Source organism: Argentina silus (assembly GCF_951799395.1).
Source record: "Argentina silus genome assembly, chromosome: 1".
Classification (NCBI taxonomy): domain Eukaryota; kingdom Metazoa; phylum Chordata; class Actinopteri; order Argentiniformes; family Argentinidae; genus Argentina; species Argentina silus.
Window position 1 is genome coordinate 9961974 of NC_139655.1, and position 21265 is coordinate 9983238.

Sequence of the window (21265 nt, forward strand, 5' to 3'; positions counted from 1 at the left end):
TTCCTTGGCCAGGGTTGTTTACTTAAGGCATAGCTCAGCTGGATAACCTTCCGGCAGCATTCTGTTGTATTTCGTCACCTTCTATCACTGGTAAAAAGGTGCAAACTGGACACTTAAAATGTCCCCATGAAGGCGGTTGTTGTCCTTGATTCATCCAACAGCTACTTGATGGTGTCGTCTGTGGTGGGCTTCTACAGCCTGCGAGTCTTCCAGGACCTCACTCCCAGGAAAGACGACACAACCATGACAACGGTAATGGCCGGGGGGGGGGGGGGGTCCCTTGGTGCTGATGTATTTAGACCTCCTTCTGTTTTAAATCCTCTTCAGTCCCCCTTTCGCTCTCTCTTTCTTTCTCCCTCGGTCTCTCTCTCTCCTCTGCTCTTGCACCTTCCTCAGATCCCCCCCTGAATGGCTCAGTTGATCGGCCCAATATTTGTTTGTGAGTTGCGTAAACACGGACGCTGTGCAAGCTCCTTTCTTGTACATCAGTAAGAGAGTGGGTGGGGGGGGGGGGGGGGGGGGGGGGGGGTAAAGGATGTGTGTTCTGTTTGGCCCACGGTGGACCCATTCACTTGGTAATGAGTTTGGGACCGGTGAGGCTTGTTAACTAGCCATGACGACTCAGTGAAAGGACTTGAAAGGACAAAGAAAAGAACCTGGTAATGAGCAACTTCAGAGGTACTAATTGCACAATATGTGGAATCCATTTACTCTGAAGTGTGTGTGTGTGTGTGTGTGTGTGTGTGTGTGTGTGTGTGTGTGTGTGTGTCATTGTCCTGTATTCTCTCTCTCCTCATTTCTCACACTACTTTTACTACTTTTTTATTAAATCATGGACCTCATGGATTTGTCTAATTAAATAAATGTACCTGATAGAATCGGTTGATTATGACTATATTACTCATTTGAACCTTGGTTGTTGTGTCCCATAGATCATTGGTTGCTGTGTGTCAACCCTGGTTCTGAGTTCAGCCCTGCCGGTGATGTCCAGAACTTTAGGTGAGTCCTGCTCCCTTCTGTTCCTCTGACCTCTGCTAGCTGTATGGAACTCATAGAAGAATCATAACATATCTCGTGATACATGGAACCCATTGATCCCAGCCGTAACCAAGTGACAGAGCGTGACAGAAAACTGCAGTAGCCCCCCCCCCCTTCCCCCCTCCCTCCCTTATACTCCCACCCCCTCAGACCGTTAAGGTTAACAAGTTAAATTCCTTCATAGTTTGCCATAGTGACTTGAGAAAAGAAAGGTGCAAGAGAGGGGAAAAAATGACAGGGGTAGCTGAATCACAATGGCGCTAATAAACATGCAGAGCGTACACACAGCTGTTCAAATAGCATCATCGCGTGTGTGTGTGTGTGTGTGTGTGTGTGTGTGTGTGTGTGTGTGTGTGTGTGTGTGTGTGTGTGTGTGTGTTTGTTGTGTGTGTGCGAGCGTACAGTGACTCATGGGGAGCTTTACAAAATATCAACAGGTTCTGCTTTGTGACGCTGAATAGATGAAAAGAAATAAATGCATGTGACAGAGTCAGAGAGAATACCCCCGAGCGAGAGAGAAAAGCCGTGTGTAGGGGCTGTCCTTCCGTGTGTAGGGAGTGTCCTTACGTGTTAATGCTATGGGAGAAATAAAGTCCTCAGTCATACTGTGTGGCACGTTACCTTCAGTGACTGATGTTTTCCTTGTAGGTGTGGTTATGTTCATAGCGACAGAACAGTTCTATCTCTGTCAGTTAGTGTTAGTGTGTGGTGATGTGATGACAAAAAAAGTGAAGGCCTAAATAAGTTTAAAAAGATAATAATAATAAAATAAACTATAAATCATATGTTACACAATTGTGGCTTACCTAAGCACAAAATGTTCCCAAAGCAGTGAGAGGTTATGTATCTCTATGATAACCTAATGTACAGTATTATCCTTTTGGATTCAATGATGTTTTATTCAAGGTTCTCTTGAAAGAGGTCCATGGGACCTGTAATGGTGTTGAAATGGGAGTGCTCGTTTCTCTGTAGCACTGATGGTGCAGACAAGGGTAAAAGTACCATAAACAAATTTTATTTCAGGAAAAAACGTGGGATGGCCAAAAGTGGCAGGGCTTTAGAGGTGGAGAGACTCACTAAGTGTGTGTTTGAAAGCATTGGAGAGATAGAGAAATCTCCACACTCTCTGCTCTGCGCTCTGACCAAAAAGTTGTTGTTTTTCTTCCCTGTACATCTGGTGTAACTTTTTATCTGCAGTGTCCCCAAAAGCACAGGCAGACTGCAGCAGCAGTGTGGCGAGGCAGAGGACTCAGGTCACCCCTGTCAGCTTAAAAGCCTGGCTGCTGTTCATGGCATAATACAGTATCAAACAGCAGAAGACTATGGCAGAAAATGATCATATATAAAGATGTTTATTACAGAATGATGTAATTTATGTTACCTTATCCAAAGTTGAATACTAATGGCATCCCTCAATGGATACATGATGATAAAGATGAATAGGCTAATGTAAGCACCATGACTCCAGCTGTCATATTACTCCAATTGGATTATAAGACATGATAGATGATATTTGGCCCAAATGTAGTCATACAAAATGCTACATTTTGCAAATGGTGATGAGGTGTTTGGAAAGAAAGTGAAGTGATGATGCCAAACAGCACTGATGTATCAGAGGAAGACAGGTCCTTCTAGAAGAGGCTACGTCATCATTAGTGACGAGGCACGCTCTGCCCTCCTGCTAATGCCGCCATTTTAAATGCCAAAAACCTTTTACTTCCAATCAGCTTTTTTAAAAGTATCAAACCAAGATCAAAACCTTTGACATGAGAAATTAATTTAGCTGGCCCGCAGTGGCAAGGTGTATTGACTGTGGTCCTCCACCCTCTCTCCCCATCTCTTTACAAGCAATTTTGTTAAAGGCAATTGATGCTTGCAAACTGCTTACAGAGACTGTAAATACATCTTTCCAGACACTGAATCGATCACCTAATCTAATTGGCGTCCAGCAGAGACGTTACTGAAGGAAAAAAATAAAGAAAATCAGCGCTATCATGGCAGTTTCGGAATAGTAAAACTGAATCTACATACTTATGAACAAAACGGTTGACTGCTCTATTGATCATGTTTAGGTCAGTGTACACCAGGGGAGGCTGGTGGAGGTTGAAAGCGGAGGACGGGCTCATTGTAATGCATGGAATAGAATGAGGAATGGAATCAACGACATGTGTTTGATGCCATTCCTTATTCTATTCCATGCATGACAATGAGCCCGTCCTCTGATTTCTGCCTCGAGAAGCCTCCTGTGAAGTACACAGTTGGGCTGCAAACACATGACACAGTTGAAATGATTGGGAACGCAGTAATGAAGAGACCAATGCTCCAGTCTCACTGCCTTAATGATTACAGTGTAATATGTAGCCTATTTACGACTGATGTCTTTTAGCCCCCCCCCTCTCAGGCTACACTATCAAACTAAACCCCTCAGCGCCCCCCCCCCCTCTCCATCCACACACACACACACACACACACACATATCCTGGTGGAACATTCTGGAAGGTTCTAGAGGCAGCAGCAGCCCAGGATAGATAAATAGAAAACAATAGGGTGTTGATGGCTCTGCAGGCAGCGTGTGATCCTCCATGACAGATGGTTTGAAATTGGAAAACCTGCTCAGGTCTAGCAGAGTCCCCAGCATGGCTCTAAACGAGCCGTGGCCCTGCCAGAGAAAATGGACGATTAAAACCACTCCTCTGTCTCTGTCAGTGGAGATGGCTTGGAGGAGAGAAAGTGTCTGTCCGCCTGCAGTGCACTGCCACTGGAGCCAGTCTCTCTGCATTTATCCCTCACCAGAACACCTGCGGAGATGTTCACATATGAGGACTCTAAGAGGTGGCAGCCTGGCCACATTGTCTCAGGGATAACCATTTAATTGGGCAGGTGTCCTACAGTGCCAATAATAGCATTTGTGAGTGTCTGTGTGAACCGCGAATAGCTTACATGAAGTTGCTATTCATTCTCTGTCAACCTTTTTGATGGCTGTTACTAGCTATCTGATTGAGCCAGCGCTAAGCATACACTGAGACAAGGGTGAGAGTGAGAGAAGGATTCCCATCACTGGGGGGTCAAGCCCGCCAGAGTTGTACAAGCTGTCTCGGTGCAGCGGAAACCTACAAGATTGTGCTTGTTTATTGTTTGAATTAGATGTGTACTCCAGAAGTTGACTCAGGTGGATGTGTGTGCAGGTGACTGTGCTTCCATTGATACCCATGCTGCCTCAGGCGGGTGTGGTCCTTTTTTTTTTTTGTTCCACTTGGTTTTGCACGCTAAGAAAAAGGTTTACACTTTAAGTCCGCCAACGAAACATATTCCTATGAAAAGAACCAAAGTAATCCACCTTGGAATCAGACATTGAAATCTTAATTTTCAAAGCTCACTTCCGAAAGAATGGCATTGATCACTAAATCATTTACATAATAGGCTCAGTTACTTTGTATTTGTTTTCAACCAACCGATATCCTGAGTTTCTTAGTATGCAGTGTACATCAAATGGTTTTTTGGGTATAAGCCCTTCTTTCAATTTGGCCTTTCTGGCTTGTTGAAAGAGATGGGCCATTGAAGAGAGAGACTTTTCAAAGTGCCTCAACTGCCAACAGAACAGACATTCCTAAGTAGTCCATTCGTGCAGTAGTCCATGCTTTTCTGGAAAGGGAAGGGTTTTTTTGCTTATAAACACAATGCTTGTCTTGCCAATGGTGTTTGGGAAAAAAAACTGTGTACCTGTTTTCTTGAATCAATGTGCTGTATTCCCCAAATAACCTTGAGGTGTTTAAGAATAAACCTCTAACTTGGCCATCATCTCATCAAGTATTATAACTTAGTTGTAATGGAGCGTAGTTCGGTTATGGTAAAACAAATGGAGTGATTGGCTAATTGTTCAATCTACTGGTCTTAGAGTTTTTTGTTGATCATCTTTCTCTCCACAGGTATTACAAGGTTTGATCTCCTTGGAGACTTTGGGAGATTTAATTGGCTGGGAAACTTCTATATTGTCCTATCATACAATTTGCTGTTTGCCGTGGTAACAACACTCTGTCTGATCCGGAAATTCACCTCAGCGGTCCGAGAAGAGCTCCTGAAAGCATTAGGTAACTTCTTAATTTCCGAAAAGCTGTCATATTTTGATACCCTATGTCACAATTAAGCATGACGTGGCAAATCCTGGCTGAAGGCAACCCGTAGTAAATAAAACAAATATTATTCTTTCCTATTGTTCCCTGAACCAATATACTACTGTGGAATTGAATGACATGTAATTTTCACCATTTTCACATGGGCAAGATGGTAATATCACATTAGAATGCTACTGTAATAATCAACACAAAATCAGTGACCCTATGCCATAGGATGACTGGGTTGTGGGCAGCATTGCCGGCAATATCCACAGCTATGGCTGCAGAGAGATATAGTGTTGATTCATGTCAGAAGCAGACCCGGAGTGGATGCAATTGTACCTGCCTTTGGACTGACGTGTGGCGGGGGGGGGTTAGGAAATGTCAGACAGAGGCAGTGATGTTTTTCCCCCATTGCTCATCTAAGGTTAACTCTGTGGCTTTTTTTAATGAGATTTCTCCCCCTTATCTCTCCCTGGCCAGGTCTGGATAAATTACAACTGTCAAACAGCCCCACAGACCCAGAGTCAGGGAAGCTCTCGGCCAACGGGCATCAGAAGACTCTGTGAAAGGGACAAACACACCTGATGGCAGCCAAAGAGAGATTTAGTACAGCTCCACAGCAGAGAGGTGAAAGTGATTTGAGTTTGTGGAAGAGACTTGATAGACTCAGACAGTGTCTGTAGGATGCTGCGAATGGAAGCCCAGAGCAATTTAGCATCATGACATTCCATCCTTCTCCTCTTGGACGAATGCAGGGACAGAGACGGAGACTAGTCTGAGGGCTCCAACAGACTGGCATCACAACAGGGACCTTGACGTTGTTGACGTTGACCTCAACAGTGACTGTGACCATGAGCCACTGATCTGATGAATGGGGATGAGGGACTTTCCGTTAGTACCAACTTAACTCCCCCCCCCCCCCCCCCCCCCCTCCCAGAGCCAGAGGAGGCCTCAGCCAAGGTGAAATGTAAACTTTCAAAGCAGTAGCTGAAGATACAACTTGGTTGCTGGTAGACTAGTGGTCAGACGCTGGTAGACTAGTGGCCAGACACTGGTAGACTAGTGGCCATTTCTTACACTTGCATCCTGCTTCAATGTCAACTCTTTGTTTCAATGTCAAGATCTGTTCCATTACCATCATCTCACAGTTACTGAGCTCCCATACGGCAATGTATGGCTTGGAGTCTTGCCCTCTTATTGCAAAAACATTTTTTGGTAATAAAATGCACCACAATGTGTTATTTGAGGAAATAAAGTATATGATTTCTCATCAAAATTATCAAATGTGCTTCCACATTGACCTGTATCAGTAGCTACAGGATATGGGGCAAATACAATTTCTGATCTGTATTGTATGTAAAGATCAAATACACTAAATTTAATCCCTGTACAGTATGGTAAAGTATTGATGGCTATTTGTTTCATATTTGAATTTGTTTATGCCTCTGGCAAAAATGTGAAAAGATGATGGCATTCTTTGATAAAGGCTTAGCTTTTTAACGGCCATCACAGTTCACTTCACGTCAGTCACTCCATGTAATAGCTCTCTTATTCTTATGCTATATTCCATACACAATTTGCATTTTTTCCTCACAAATATGTGTTTCACCACCTTCTCTCACGTTTTCAAGCGATTACACTCAGTCCACATTCACCCCATAGAGGCCAGTGTCCTTAGAGAGAATAGAGGTGTGTTGTGTAGATACAGCAGGCTGGGAGTGAATCTTGCCTTCCTAAGCCTAAACACAGAAGCCAGTTTTGGGGATGGCAGAATGTGCTTTTATTCGGCTTTACTGCTCTGTGCTTTAATTTCATAGAAGTTGTATTCATTTGTGTGAGTTACAGTTGTTATGTTATGTGTTGTAGATTTCTATCACTCTAGACATGGGGAAAGTAGAGTCATCTTCAGGTTTCCATTTTGTTCCCAAAGAGCATATAGTGCAGCTTTCAAATTGACCATGAAGATGGATTTGCTGAAACTATTGTGCATTGGTGAAAAATGTCTTTAGATCCTGATCTCTACCCAAATAACTATTAAGCTATTTTAAAGTCTCCATAGTTTAGGAGGCACAAAGCTTTGTCAAACCTCTGTCATTTTGTAAATGTTGTATTTACATGTACATACTGTATATGTTTCATACCTCTTTTGCATTATTTGGATGTAAATAGAGGGCCATCATTTTGCCCATTCAGTGTTGTTATTTGTGAATCTCTTGGACTGTGATGTCACTAGAACCACCTTGTATGCCTTACAGGAGGAGGGTCTCACAGACTTAGTGTTTAGTAGTCTCCTGTTTGTTGTGTGTGTGTGTGTGTGTGTGTGTGTGTGTGTGTGTGTGTGTGTGTGTGTGTGTGTGTGTGTGTGTGTGTGTGTGTATATATATATGCGCGCACACGTTCATTTGTGTGCGCGTCTATGTGTGCACATGTTTGTAACAATGACAAATTCACTGTGAACCCCTCTATCTCTGGACTGGAATGATCGACCAGGTGTAACCTATTCATTGTTACTTACAGTGAATGTAGTCAATAATCTATTCTTACCCATATGGCCGTGGTGGGTTTCCAAAAACATTCATCTCCAGATAACCTGAGCACTTGTGAAAATGCGGGTGATGGCCCTAATAATGTATAGACAGTTTTATGGTGACATAAATGTTTTCATTGTCACTATTGTGTCATGATGATGAGAAATAGAAAAGAAAAGGATTATAAAAATGTTTGTATTAAATATGCATTTGAAACTTGTTGTTTTGCACAGGGACTGTTTTACATTGATTGATTGGTTGATTTGGTTGATTTTAAGGAAAAATGAAAGAGCTATTTGTCATACGTTGCCCTGTGTAATAGAAAGAGTTTGGATGGAATTTTAAAGCAGCTACTTACTTTCTATCAAACGGCGGATGTTACATTGTGTTAAAGCTGCACTCATCAGTCACTTTGTTCTGTTCACAGTTGTGTTTTTTAAATGGAGAGGCTGGTCTTGATAAATGTCACTTCCACTACTTATGAAATATGTGGTTTCTGTCCCCGAAGAAAGACAGCCACAGAATTTAAAAGTGGCAGTTATATTTTCTAAGACCCAAACAGAGATTGAGGAGTGCAGCTTTACCCTGCCTCATCATTAGTAGACATTCTGCTGTTAGCCTGGTGAATGTAGTGCCAAGCCCTGTTCTGTGTCCTGCCTGCCAAAAGAGGGTTTTATGAGGCTGATCATTAAAACTGTGAAAAAGCAAGATGAGAAAAACTAATTGACCAAAACACATTAATTCCGTGGCTAATATATTGGCTGTTTTCTGCTTCCTTGATCAATATGATACTTGTGTGCTCCCATCATCCTCAAAAAATCTGTTCAATTATCGTTAATTGCGTCCTGTGGTCTCTTAAGTCAGATGGAGAATGTTTTCCGCTGCTCATTTAATATTGGTAAGGGGCACACCAGTGACCTACTGTATTATAATCACCCTCCTCCACTTGGCTTGTGAGGTGGACACAGACAGGACCGGTTCCAATCCAAATGAACAGTTCTGGTTGCCTTTTACAGTATTTCTCACTCTTGAGTTTGTAAGGTTGAGGGTTAGCCTGCACTGTAGGTGAAGCAACTGTTTTGTCTATCAGTTTGTCTATCTGTCTCGGCATGTGATTTTCTGAAAATGTATGTGAATGTATTTTTTACCATATTCATTTCTGAGTTGCAATGTGTCTTTTTGTTGTTTTATGATGTTGGTTTGTTTGCAAATAAAATGATGAAAACAACTGCACGTTAACTTTGCTTTTTCAATTCATAGTAAAGTATAGGCTTTTTTGTCAACCATGATGTCAACATTTGATGTAATTTTACAAATTACATTCTTTATTGAATTGAGCTTTTACTTCAATGTTGCCACAAGCAATTTAGAACAATGTGACAACCATACATCGAAATTACATTGAAATATCTATTTTATTTTTAAATGATGAAGATACTAGCATAGGTCAGAGGTCAGACAAGTCTTTTGTGGTAGAGAGATCTGCACAGAGGGCATGTGGGTTGTCCCTCCACACAGAAAGCCTCAAAGGCCTCCAGACAGAGATGGTGGAAGAGGTGTGAGCAGGACAGGAGCACGATGCGTCTGCACTGTGGCGCCCTCCCTGGCCCCGCCTCTGGAACCACACAGCCGCCTGTCCCCAGGCTGCACAGTGAGGTCAGACAAATGGGACAGTCCCTGATGTCTCTCTGGATGACCTGCAGTACCACAGGTGGAAACGGGGCTGTTGTTAGCATCAGGAGTGACTGAGATATGATGAGTATGAGCTTACTTTAATAGTCACATGGTCATTCATAACTACCCACTGTAACATTTAGAAGTCTTTTCCTCTCACAACAGTAGCCTCCACACACACCCTGTGACCTGCCTCCAGGGACGTTATCTGACTAGAGTGTCACACAAGCTTGATTGTTTGGACTTGTGTCACGGAGATACCGTGTTTATCGCCAACCCTTTAAAATAGGGTGCAGGTATCCACACAGCTCCAGGAATGATTAACTCAAAGACAGCTTCCTTTATTCAGAGATAGTCAACAGGCTCCACTCTTAAATGTTTGATAATGAGTTTTGTGGCATTTATAGTGTTTGCCTTCATGAGGAAGGTGCAGCGTGTGTGGCAAAAACCTGCTGTTCACCGTTTGATTCCCTCTCTGTACGAGTCAAGGTTGAGCAACTCTTGCCCTGTGCACAACCTTTTCACATGAGATAAAGAACAGTGCGCACACACACACCTGTCCTGTGGGAACCGTCATTGGCTGGCATGAAAGGCCCTCTTCCCAACAATGGAGCCCTAGCTTGGCAGGCATTATCAGAGTTAGTTCTGTTTTTTGTAAACAGAGAGGATTATTTTTTGCCATTGATATTGAAAAGTGAATGATCATTTCTGTGAGATTTGACTCTCTACAGCAGCTGCAATGCAGGCTCCCTAGACAAGTGTTAGCATGTTGAATGAAAGGCCAGGCTGCAATGAGAAGTAGACCAGGATTATACACTCACCAAACACTTTATTAGGAACACCTGTACACCTTCTCATGGTGAAGGTGGTGTAATGGTGTGGGGAATGTTTTCTTGGCACACTTTGGACCCGTTAATACCAATCAATCATCGCTTGAATGCCATAGCCTATTTGAGTATTGTTGCTGACCATGTGCATCCCTTCATGGCCACAATTTACCCATCTTCTAATGGCTACTTCCAGCATGATAATGCACCATTTCATGAAGCAAAAGTCGTCTTAAACTGGTTTCATGAACAATGAGTTCAGTGTTCTTCAGTGGCCTTCCCAGTCACTGGATCTGAGTCCAATAGAACACCTTTGGGATGTGGTAGAACGGGAGATTCACAGCTTGAAAGTGCACCTGAAAAATCTGCAGGAATTGCGCGACGCAATCATGTCATCATGGACCAGAATCTCAAAGGAATGTTTGGAACATCTTGTGGAATCAATGCCACGAACAATTGAGGCTGTTTTGAGAGCAAAGGGAGACCCTACCCAGTATTAGTATAGTGTTCCTAATAAAGTGTTCTGTGAGTGTAAGACAGTCTTTGATAATGCACATGGTATTTTGTATTGTGAGTGTTTCCACAACTGAGGCTCAAACCTTGTGCTGTATTCTTTCCCAGTCATCCTCTTGAACTTCTGAAATGTGCTGTTTCTCAAACTGATGGAACACGCTTCTGCTTGATGACACGGACAGATCAATATCGTTCAGGAAAGTCTCCACGTCGGTGTCACAGTATTGGACAAAGCTGTCATTCAACTCCTGCAACTAATTGGAAAACATTTTGTTACACAAAAGGGGCATGTTTCAATCAGACACCAAATAGAATTCTATTTTCTATCAAATTAAATGGCTTCTGTATTGTAGCCTGAAGCTTGCTGACAGAGTGAGGTTAAACAGCCAGATAAATGTGGCCAGGTCTCTGACTACATGGAAAATTAATGGTAAAAAAAAAAAATGCTGGGGAAACACACACACACACACAAACACACACACACACACACCACCCAGAAGGCTGCCATAGGGCTTGCTCCTGTCGCAGTGACATCACAAGTGCTTTATTGCTAAGCTTTTATCACTAATTAAACAACTGTTAACCATTCAAATGAGGTTTTATAGGCTGGCTGACGGTGCACAGTACAGTGCAGGCAAACAACATGGTCTCTGGTGAACTTTGCTTTGTCTCACTGCAGACATGGACAGGGAAGGGTGAGGAGAGGAGATGGGGAAGGAAGAGGTATTATCTCACAGCAATTCATCTTGATGTCACCATCCATCCACATTAATGTGTTGACTTAGGGTAGGACCTCAAAAAAGTAAAAATGGAAAGCTGGCCACATTGACAGCGTATCTAGAGATCAGCTGATACGAATTATGAAACTAGTTTAATATATTAAAGGCTTACTTACTTCAGGGAGCCACTGCAGCTCTACCATGTGAGTGACAGACATGCATTATGGCTGACTGCATGGCAGCGAGCACTCACTGCTGAACTTCCATTTGCCTGTGGTGAAATCAACTTTCATTACTGGGTCTAACTCCAGACTTCTCAAACTACTGGGTGAACAGGCATTCGTTCAGGGCCAGCACTAGCACACCTAACTCAAATGATTAACCAGCCTGAACATGGTCCTCATTCAGGCGTCATGACCACTATTACTTGAATCAGGGGAGTTAGGGCTAGAAAAAAAACTAGAATCATCACAGGGCCACAGTTCCCCATCCGAGGTGTAGAGTACTGTAGCTGTCACTGTCTCAAAAATGGAACCCCTGGACAACAGACCCTGCATAGAGTCTAATGTGTTACAACAGACCCTGCATAGAGACTAATGTGTTACAACAGAGTTAATTGGCCCAATAAATGTCCGCTCTCTGTTTATGTGACATGCTAAGGCAGAGTTTATGGATGACGGGGAGGATGAGGGAAGAGAAGGGTGCTAGATCCAATTCCAGCCTCTCAGAACCCATTACAAGTGTGGCCTGATCATGGTGTCACTTTTAAAACCAGTCTCTGAGAGGCCGCTGAGGCACTCTGATTGATTACAATGCACAAATACAAGTGGTCCGTCTTTAACAAGCCACCAGAGAGGCAGGTGGGGGAATGGACATCATCGTAACACCATAAACAAGGGTCACAGGATACATTCCCCTATAAAATCATGTGTCAGCAGTGTCACTCAAGTGTTCACTTGAAACACAAGATAAGATTTTCACTGTCTGCACCTAGTTTGGACTGGTAGTGGAAAGCAGAGTGATTGGCAAACCTGCACTCCCAGTCAGTGACAAGCACCTTGGGAAGGGGATAGAACTGACTCACTAGGTGGCAATCTTCCCTCTTCCAGGGAGCTATCAACAAGACAACATGGCCTCAGTGCTAATGGTTACAGTAGCCTACTAGCCAACCTGTTACTAACCTTTCAAAATGTGTGACTGTGTTCTGTCTTCTAATAAAAGTGCAATCCATGGAATATTTTCATTCTTTCAGTGGACAAGTGAAGAAAGCCACAGCAAATGACAAACTGCTCTTGACTACTACCCCCCCTTTCCCCTCCCCCCAAACACACACACACACACACACACACACACACACACACACACACACACACACTATCCAAGGGAAAGCTGGCGGTAAACACACAGCAGTGGACACGGCTTTTGTTGCTGACCCTGGAATGTCCATTGTTTGTCCATAACACACACTCTCCGTAATTAGTTGATAAACAGTGTATGATTCACACAACATCAAAGCCTCTGAAGAGGGGCGGGGGGAGGGGGGTGGTTGGTGTCTGAGAGACACACCCCCCCAACTCCTTACGTCTGAGGCCTGCGTCATCTCCACGCTGACCTCAGATCATCTGTCAGTCAATCACAGCCTAAAGTCCACCAGCTTAATAGGTGAGGAATGTCTGGGGGAGATTCAAGGAAAACGCCTCAGCAATGTGACCTGCTCACCAACAGACGGAAGCACCTGATAAGGACACAGGTTTTTGAGCCTTTGTCTACTGGCATTGTTCAGTATGAAATAGAACAACTAATTTATTGAAATTCTGAGAATTGTTTCAGGAATCTTATGTCTGTTTCTTTCATTATTGAGTATGAGAATTATTATGTCAGTACCTTGTATAAAATGTCACACAGCTAAAACTTAAAGCTACCTTTGCCTCGAAGAATCTTCGTCTTAACTGTTTATCTTTTGGGGGGACCGTTTTTCTCACATTTCTGTACCACTTCCGAGCAACATATCCCCGCCAACACGCTTGAATTCTACCAAAAATGACAGGAAATACATTTAGGGTAAAACAGTGAGGATAAAGGATAGTATGAAAATGATAAGTTGATCGGTGTGTCAAACGTTACTTGTTCTGATACAGACGCAACAGAACATACGGTTTATCACTGAATTAAATACCACCCATTACAGTGATGTTTGTGTAGTTACCTGACGGCACTCCTCTCTTTGAAGAGGCGAGCTCCATCATGGATCACTCGGGTCTCATACTGCTCCTTTCTGCACATAGGGCAGCACTTCCTCCCTGAAAACCTCTCAAAGGCCTTCAAACATGCTCGGTGAAACACATGGGAGCAGGACAGCAAAACCTAGAGAGAATATTGATAAGATCAGTCAAATACCATATACACATGCTCCACACACATGCTAAAACTTTAAATCAAACAGCTGTAGCCTCATAACTAGATTAAATTAGTTCTCTCTAAAACATCAGAAATACCCTCAGCATCACATAGATTAATTGACATGTCGTTTTTAAATTACTGTGGCATGCAGAGTCCTCTGGGGATGCTGGGGAGCATGTATTGGTTTTCAACATCTCGCTAAGTGTTTTTGGTGAGCCCTGTGAGAGGCATGTGTGTGTGAGTGTGTGTGTGTGTGTAGATATATGTGTATTGTGTGTGTGTGTGTGTGTGTGTGTGTGTGTGTGTGTGTGTGTGTGTGTGATGGCTGGGACCTGGGCTGCAGTCTCCCCCACTCTGCTCCACCTGCAAGGGACTCTTTTGTCGTCTGCTCACAAGGAGAGAGAGGAGACAGCTACAGCTATGGGGCTTGGCACACAGACTAGTGTACTCAGAGCTCTGGAGGGCAGGGGGAGGTATATTGATTTCCCATTGTTTTTGGCCCGACCAACGTACTCCATCACCAGTGAAAGGGCCCCCCGCAGTGCACAATCTAGGAGCTCGACAAGCCATTAGACCAGAGTGAATTTTAGCTCTTGCAAGCAAAGCCTAAACCCCACAGGCTGCAAGCCTCACTGAGAGACGCTAAATATCGAAGACTGGGAACATGAAAGACAGAGTCGCATTCATGATGTTGAGACTTTTTAAAAGCGCTTCTGATGATTGTGTTTACATGGTATGGTCTGTGTGTGGATGGCATTCAATGAACCTTGAATAGCTGGAAGAATAATCAACATTTCCACTCAAGTCAAGATACATAATATTGGCAGGCATAATAAGGCAGTCAGTACATGCTGGAGTAAATGATTGACTGTAAATGGCAAAACATTTTAGAATATCGACCAAAAGAAATAATACACCAATTCCCTTTTGTCACTTTTCCTTGTTAGCAGGCTCTAATTAACATTTTTACCCTGAGTCAAACTAATATTTACATGTGCGTCTATGGCAACTGTTCTTTGTGAAGCCGTCTATTCTAGCCTGCATTCTTGAGGAGATTGGCATCTTAAAAGGGGATCAGAAAGGTGTAAAAGACTGAATGACCCTCACAGTAACACACTGATTGCTACATCATCGTGTCACAGTTGAGTTCCAAGGCAGTATGGGTAAATTTGTACAGTTGTCTACACAGATTAGAGCATACAGGAACCAGAGGGAGGGGGAGTTTGTGTTGGGGGGGGGGGTTGCCCTGAGGGGGGAACAATGTTGAAAACGTTCAGAAAAGGGCCCTCTCACTGAGAATAAACACCAGGTATTGTGTATGGAGGAATACCTGAGCTTGTAGGCGAAATTCCTCCCTGCAGATCACACAGGGCTGTCTGGAGTCCCCCTCATGAATAGACCTCGACTTGACCCGGCTCCATTCATCCACAGTCAGTCTCCTGGCCGGGGACCCCACCAAACCCAGTTTCTGGGCTGGAGACACAGAAACAATATCAAGCAACGGCTGAGAAATGCAATAGTCATTCGGACAGTGCGGTGTGTAGATGTTCAGTTATTGTGTACTACCTAATGTCAGTGGAGGAGGTGCCGGGTCAAGCACATACTCCTTCTCCTCAGGTCCATACTGTTGCTGGGGACCTTTCTGTTTCTCATTGCCTTTCACATGGTTTCTTTTGCAATGGGACTCTGTGGAGGCTTTTCTGCGACACTTTGATTTCACAGGGTCACACAGCGACAAATTCTGAAGCAGCAAGTTTCTTGAAATATGGTCTTGTAGAGCAACTGAGGTGATTGTGGTTAATTTGCCACTGGTTGTTTTTGAGTTCAAGGCCTTTAAAAAAAGTGAAGAAAGTTCAAATCTTGCACAAATTGGGCCAAGGTCAGAATTACTGGACATAGGCTATTGTATCAGGGCGAGGTAGTATATCCACCTCTATTGTCAAAGGGATTAAAAATAAGCACAAAACCGAACAGGTAAAACAAATATTTCTCCACACTTTGTTGGGACTTGCTGAAATAAAATGTGCCCATGAAAAAGTCAAACCACAAAAACGGGACTTGTCTTTTGATAGTCAAGATTGGCAAAAGTATTTATTTTGACAATAACATAAAATGATTTGTATACATAATCAGCATGTCTATGCAAATATTGAGCGGTTAGAGCGGTTGATAATGCGCAATGAAAGGGAATATCAAGCTGATACCTGAATGATGCATCAATGAATGATAGCATCTACGAGCTTGCAACGTCAAGCAACTTGCAACCAGTAAATGCATTCTTGAAATAAGTTGAAATATATTTACGAAAGCGAAAGCACGCCTTGCTACAATTACTATTCAAGCAAACTCAATTTCATGAGAGACATTGACCAAAATCAAGACCAAAGAGTAAAATCCATACCTTCCGCATTGTGATCCGTTGGAGGCAATGTTTATATGGTTACTAAGTAACCAACGAGACCACCTCCTTCTCCCCATTCAACCCGTAGATGATCCTCAGACATCTCTCTGGTCAAGGCAATCATGTGGGCTGAGAATATTCTAATTTATTACAGAACATCACTATCCATTGAGCTTTGGCGGCATACACCCAGTGTGGATTTTATAACAGGGGAAGAAATCAGGTTCTCTGGTTTAGAAGGGGCCATTTAGAAAATGATGGTCTATACTCATCACGTGATGTAAACTGAGTATGCTCAAATATGTTACTTTAGTATGGTTTGTTTTTTGTAGATGTCTATGACTACGTATATGGGACTGACAGTATGGCTGCTAGATAATAATGCTAATACTGATCAATTGTATTAATTGTGTCTCTGATCCCTTAACTGTCAGTAGGCTAGTACTACTTATCCCATGATGAAAGATGTTAGTCATACATTGATGCATTTTAACAGTGTGTTTCAGAGATGTAGTCAAGGGGGGCAGTGTTTCTCATTTTTCTGATATTGGACTTGCGTAAGGTCTTACTCTGTTAATTTATTTATGGATGAGATGATTGACATGTAGCCAATATATATTCTGCTCTATCAACATGATTAAAATGAAATATAAACTTTGTTGGTAGCCTATCTACAATATCTTACACACTTACAGTCGATGACTAGCCCACCTCATTTGTGGCTGAATATGGGAGTGTTTTCCTTTCGACCAAAATCAACATTAACTTTATGTCTTGATTGAACGGTCACTTTGGTCTTCACCATAAATGATTCTATTATTGTCAAGGGATGTCAATGTTCACTTGGAACACATGACCAAAAAAGTCCAGTCTACACAAGGGCCAAATTACTCACCAAGCTGTCGTCAGAGATGGGGCTGAACAAAGCTAAGCTGCTCATACCTGTGCTGTGAGCTAAGGGATCCCTCTCAGGTCATCCTTACACAGAAAACCATACAAACACGTCGGAGTCCTAACCATGGTTTTTTGTGGGGTTGATGAAAGTTTGCTTTATTTCTCATACACTGTGGTGTGTCTTTTAAAATGCTTTGCAGCCGGGCCTTGATTGACTTTGATGTGCTAAGACAGAATCACTGAAAACAAACGTCTGAGGAGAGGGCCAGTGACGAGGCCTGTCAATCTAGGGAGTCCTCTAAGAAAACAAAATGACGACCACGCTTGCAGAGAGGAGGAAACCCCTGTGCTTCTCAAGAGGCTTGCACATTCTTGAGATTAGAGAAAGAAAAACGCAGACCACTGCCGTTAATGCCTCAGACAAAGGTGCGGAACAATTTATTAGTTAAGAATTCAAGCCTAGAGCACAATCAAAGGGCTGCCGTTCACAATGCCAGACTTGGGGCCTATGTTTGTGTTTTTAAGTAAATAATCATGGTTAAAAGATATGGCAAAGATGGGCTCAAATCCCTCATAAAGCCTGCATTCTTCCAACTGTCATCAGAATGGATTTCAGTACGTGCTTTTATTTTCAACGAGGACACTGTTTGTCTTTTTCTTTATAAATACCATTTTAAAGAGCTTTTTATTTAACTTTCCTCCCCCCCAAACCTCTTTACCTGATCTGTGGTATTTTGAAAAGAAAAACTCACCTTGTCGTGCAAAGAGCTGATGACTTAAGAAAAAGAGAAAAAAAGTGGTCTATGTAGTGGTGTAGCTTTGAAAGAGAACCCTTTGCTGAACCCCTTTGCAAACTTTGTGAACGACAGCTTGAAAAGGGGAAAAAAGAATCCCACTATTTATCTATGTTCAAAAAGACATGCATGGTACGCGATGTGATTAGCAACATGTTCCAATACCATGAGCAAAAAAAGGAAAACTAGATTTGTTGATATCACATGTACATCAATGATGGGAAAATGTGAGGATAGATTAACATTTATTGACATTTTAAAGAAATTGATGAGCAAGATAAATTCACACTATCTGAAGCAGTAAATTCCACATGCCATGGCATTTACAGATTGTGCTTGAACAGTCATGAAATATAATTTTCCCGAACAGACATAGATTCATGAAAAATGTATTGAGAATTGGAGAATACCATGAATGTGTTTGTGGATTGAACTATTCTCCATGCAGATGATTACTTTAAAGGCAGGGTATACTTTTGACATGTAGTGGACAATTAGCCTCCAAACAACCAATAACCTGACCAACAGTAATGAAAAGCTAGCCACTAATAACAATACATTGAAGTAGAATTGGTTTTCTTCAAGTGGACTGCTGAAATATATTTGTCTATCCTTACTTACCCCCTAAAAAAATTGCTTATTCATACACCGGGAATGACTTGTAATACTCTTAGATTGATTTAATTTTCATATTGCAATAAACATCCAAGAAAACGTAATGTCTAGACGTGTGTAAATATATAACAGTGTCAGTCTGTAGTAATAAAAATGGTTGGAGTCCATACATCATACAGTGATATATGGGATTGTTTTCAAATGAATGATTAGCCCTAGATGACATCTCTGCAGGAGAAAGGCCAGGCCATAACGCTTAATTAACAGTTATGTCAGCCACCGAAATGACCTAGAGACCAATCACTTTGATAGGAGACAGTGGAGAGGGCAGAAATCAAATCATTTTACGACTCCCCCATTACTATTTCCTAATATGACTTTAATCACCTTATAGTGAATAGGACCCCCCTGGTTATCTGGGAGGGAACCAATCAAGACTGGAAGACAGAAAGGCTATACTATTTGCTGTAATCTCCTGCGTCATTGCTGACTAAGTAAGCTATACAAAAAAACATGTCCGACATTATAGCCTTTTCTGTGCATTTCAAAGAGATGGACTCTCTAATGATTAGACATGTCCTTTGTAAATGAAATACAAATCACCAGAGGCTTTTGGTTTTACTTCATTTACTAAGTGCTACACTACCTCATACTTTGGATCTAACAATGGATTTCCCATAAATCTCTGGACAGTTGAAATGACGAACGGGCTCACATATCACAAAATGTGCCAGCGCTTATTAGCACTTGAGAAGTTATTGATCGACCATTTTGATTAATCTTCAGTGGGGCCTTTGGCTTTGGTGACTCTCTGAGCCTTGCAGAGCCCTTTCTATACTGCTGGCTGCTACTTCTCCTTCTCATTCACCTACGTTTGTGCTGACGGCCGGGGCTGAACTCTGGCAAGAGGACATCCACTGCAGTGCCCTATTGCCAGAGGAGTTATGGGAATTCACCCTCTGTTTCCTGCCTCTTCTCTATCTATTATCATGATTGGAGAAGATCTACTGCTGGTTATGCATACATTATGAGTAGTTTAAATGATCATACCGTTATGTACACTAAGTGGGATATTTACCAATGGATCAGTCGGCGGTAGATACCTAGGAGGGAAAAGAACACTGGCCATTAAGTGGCCATTAGTCATTGTACAGAATATGAAAAGAATACATGAATGTAGTGAGAGTTCAGAATGCTTTTCAACTTGGGCTACTTGTTGCAGAGCCAAGTGGCTGTAATGTCACAGCAGTAACCAGTAATTCTTGTCGTGCATGTGCCGCCATTTTTCTCCATAATGGACAATAATTGAGCAGAATCCATCACTATAGCCAGGAATAGAATCACATAATGGCCATAAATTGAGCCCTGGGAAGGAATGAACAAAGATAGTCTGACCACCACTGGAGTCTCTGAAAGGCATTGCAACTTCCATGCATGAGGTTTCATACTTATCGTCGACGGCATGCTGATTACATACATTGCACATACAATTGATTCAAATGATACCTTTTGAGCAATGTGGGCAATGAATAGGTCTGTTTTAAATGTAGTGGATGGAATTTTGCCTCTTGGAATACGTGAATCAGAATTTGGAATCTTACATAAGTATATTGGGTCCCAATTGTCTAATGCAACTGTCAATAATCATGAGAGATCATTCCATATGAGATCATTCCATATACTGTACAAGTGTTTTGACACTGTTACCTAATAGTGTATATCAGGGAGTTGAAGAAAGAAAAAAGACGTAGGGTGTTGCAGTTCAGATCGATTAGCATAATGTTTAATATCTCCTCACAAAGAGTAGGTAAAGGTAATTACCTGATTTCATTTTAAAAAGTACTGGAATTAAAAAAGCCTGCAGACTTCCTTCGAAACCCACCATAAATCAGCCGCTATTTCATCTGATTGAATGAGTGAAGGAGCCTCAAGTTTGCCTACGCTGGGTGGAATGTGTTTGTGGTGAGTCTCGTAAATGCCAAGTTCTTTGGGCAATAAGAACAAATATCACAACCACTCTCTAGAATTACCACATAATTGGGGACTTTCCGCGTCTGCACAGGACCCCGCTGTCTCCTCCCCCCTGCTTGTACTGTTGGAGTCCATGTTCAGGTGATGTGGGGTGGTTACATGGTGGAGATGTCCTTGTGCCAGTTACACAGAGTTCAACAACAGCTGATTTCAACAACAACAACAACAACAACAACAACAACAACAACAACAACAACTGTGTCTTGGAAAAAGGTAGGCCAACTTGAGGTTTGTGCTTAGATGTACCTTTCCATGTAGACTGACAGATACACATTACTGTTGGTATGTTTACTAGTCGTTTGAGCTACTTACTGGACAATGAATATGATGGCGTAGGTAAAAGCCAACCGGATTAGAGATGTTTCTGTTTTGTTTTTTCCCCCATTTATTTTTCTTAGCAGGTGTACCATTCTCGACACCAAAAGTGCATTTAGTAGCTCCACTTTCCCCATTGGCCATGACAATTTATTTTGGCATTGGCTATGTCTTCGTGCCAATACAGCACACAGGATTAAACTCTCTCAAACATTTTCCCCACTTGAAAAACCCAAATGGTTTGACTGTCAAAAGCCAAGCCCATCACAAAAAAAACCCAGTCTAAATGACACATGTTGCTTAACCGTTCAGAAGGCAAGTCATTCACCACAGCTTTGATACTTCAAAGCATGTTGAGGTTCTGCCAAATGAGAGCAGTCTTTTGGCCCCTTGTTGTAATT

The 21265-nt window shown here is 42.4% G+C and overlaps 2 protein-coding genes across 2 annotated transcripts in view; one reads left to right on the plus strand and one right to left on the minus strand.

The window, feature by feature from the left end:
• The window catches only part of lmbr1 (limb development membrane protein 1), a 31122-nt gene extending 22552 nt beyond the window's left edge, over window positions 1-8570 (plus strand). Inside the window, exons 14-17 of the mRNA XM_083672925.1 lie at window positions 162-252; window positions 933-999; window positions 4965-5126; window positions 5634-8570. Coding sequence (XP_083529051.1) covers window positions 162-252; window positions 933-999; window positions 4965-5126; window positions 5634-5719 — 406 coding nt within the window. The 3' untranslated portion in view covers window positions 5720-8570. The remainder of the gene's footprint in view (window positions 1-161; window positions 253-932; window positions 1000-4964; window positions 5127-5633) is intronic.
• Window positions 8571-9135: 565 nt separating this feature from the next.
• On the minus strand, window positions 9136-16224 carry rnf32 (ring finger protein 32; the record flags this gene model as incomplete). Its single annotated transcript, XM_083683860.1, has 7 exons — window positions 9136-9378; window positions 10782-10949; window positions 13337-13445; window positions 13621-13778; window positions 15145-15287; window positions 15381-15645; window positions 16216-16224. 7 exons carry the CDS (start codon window positions 16222-16224, stop codon window positions 9136-9138), a joined length of 1095 nt encoding a protein of 364 aa, XP_083539986.1.
• Between the last annotated feature and the right edge of the window lie 5041 nt (window positions 16225-21265).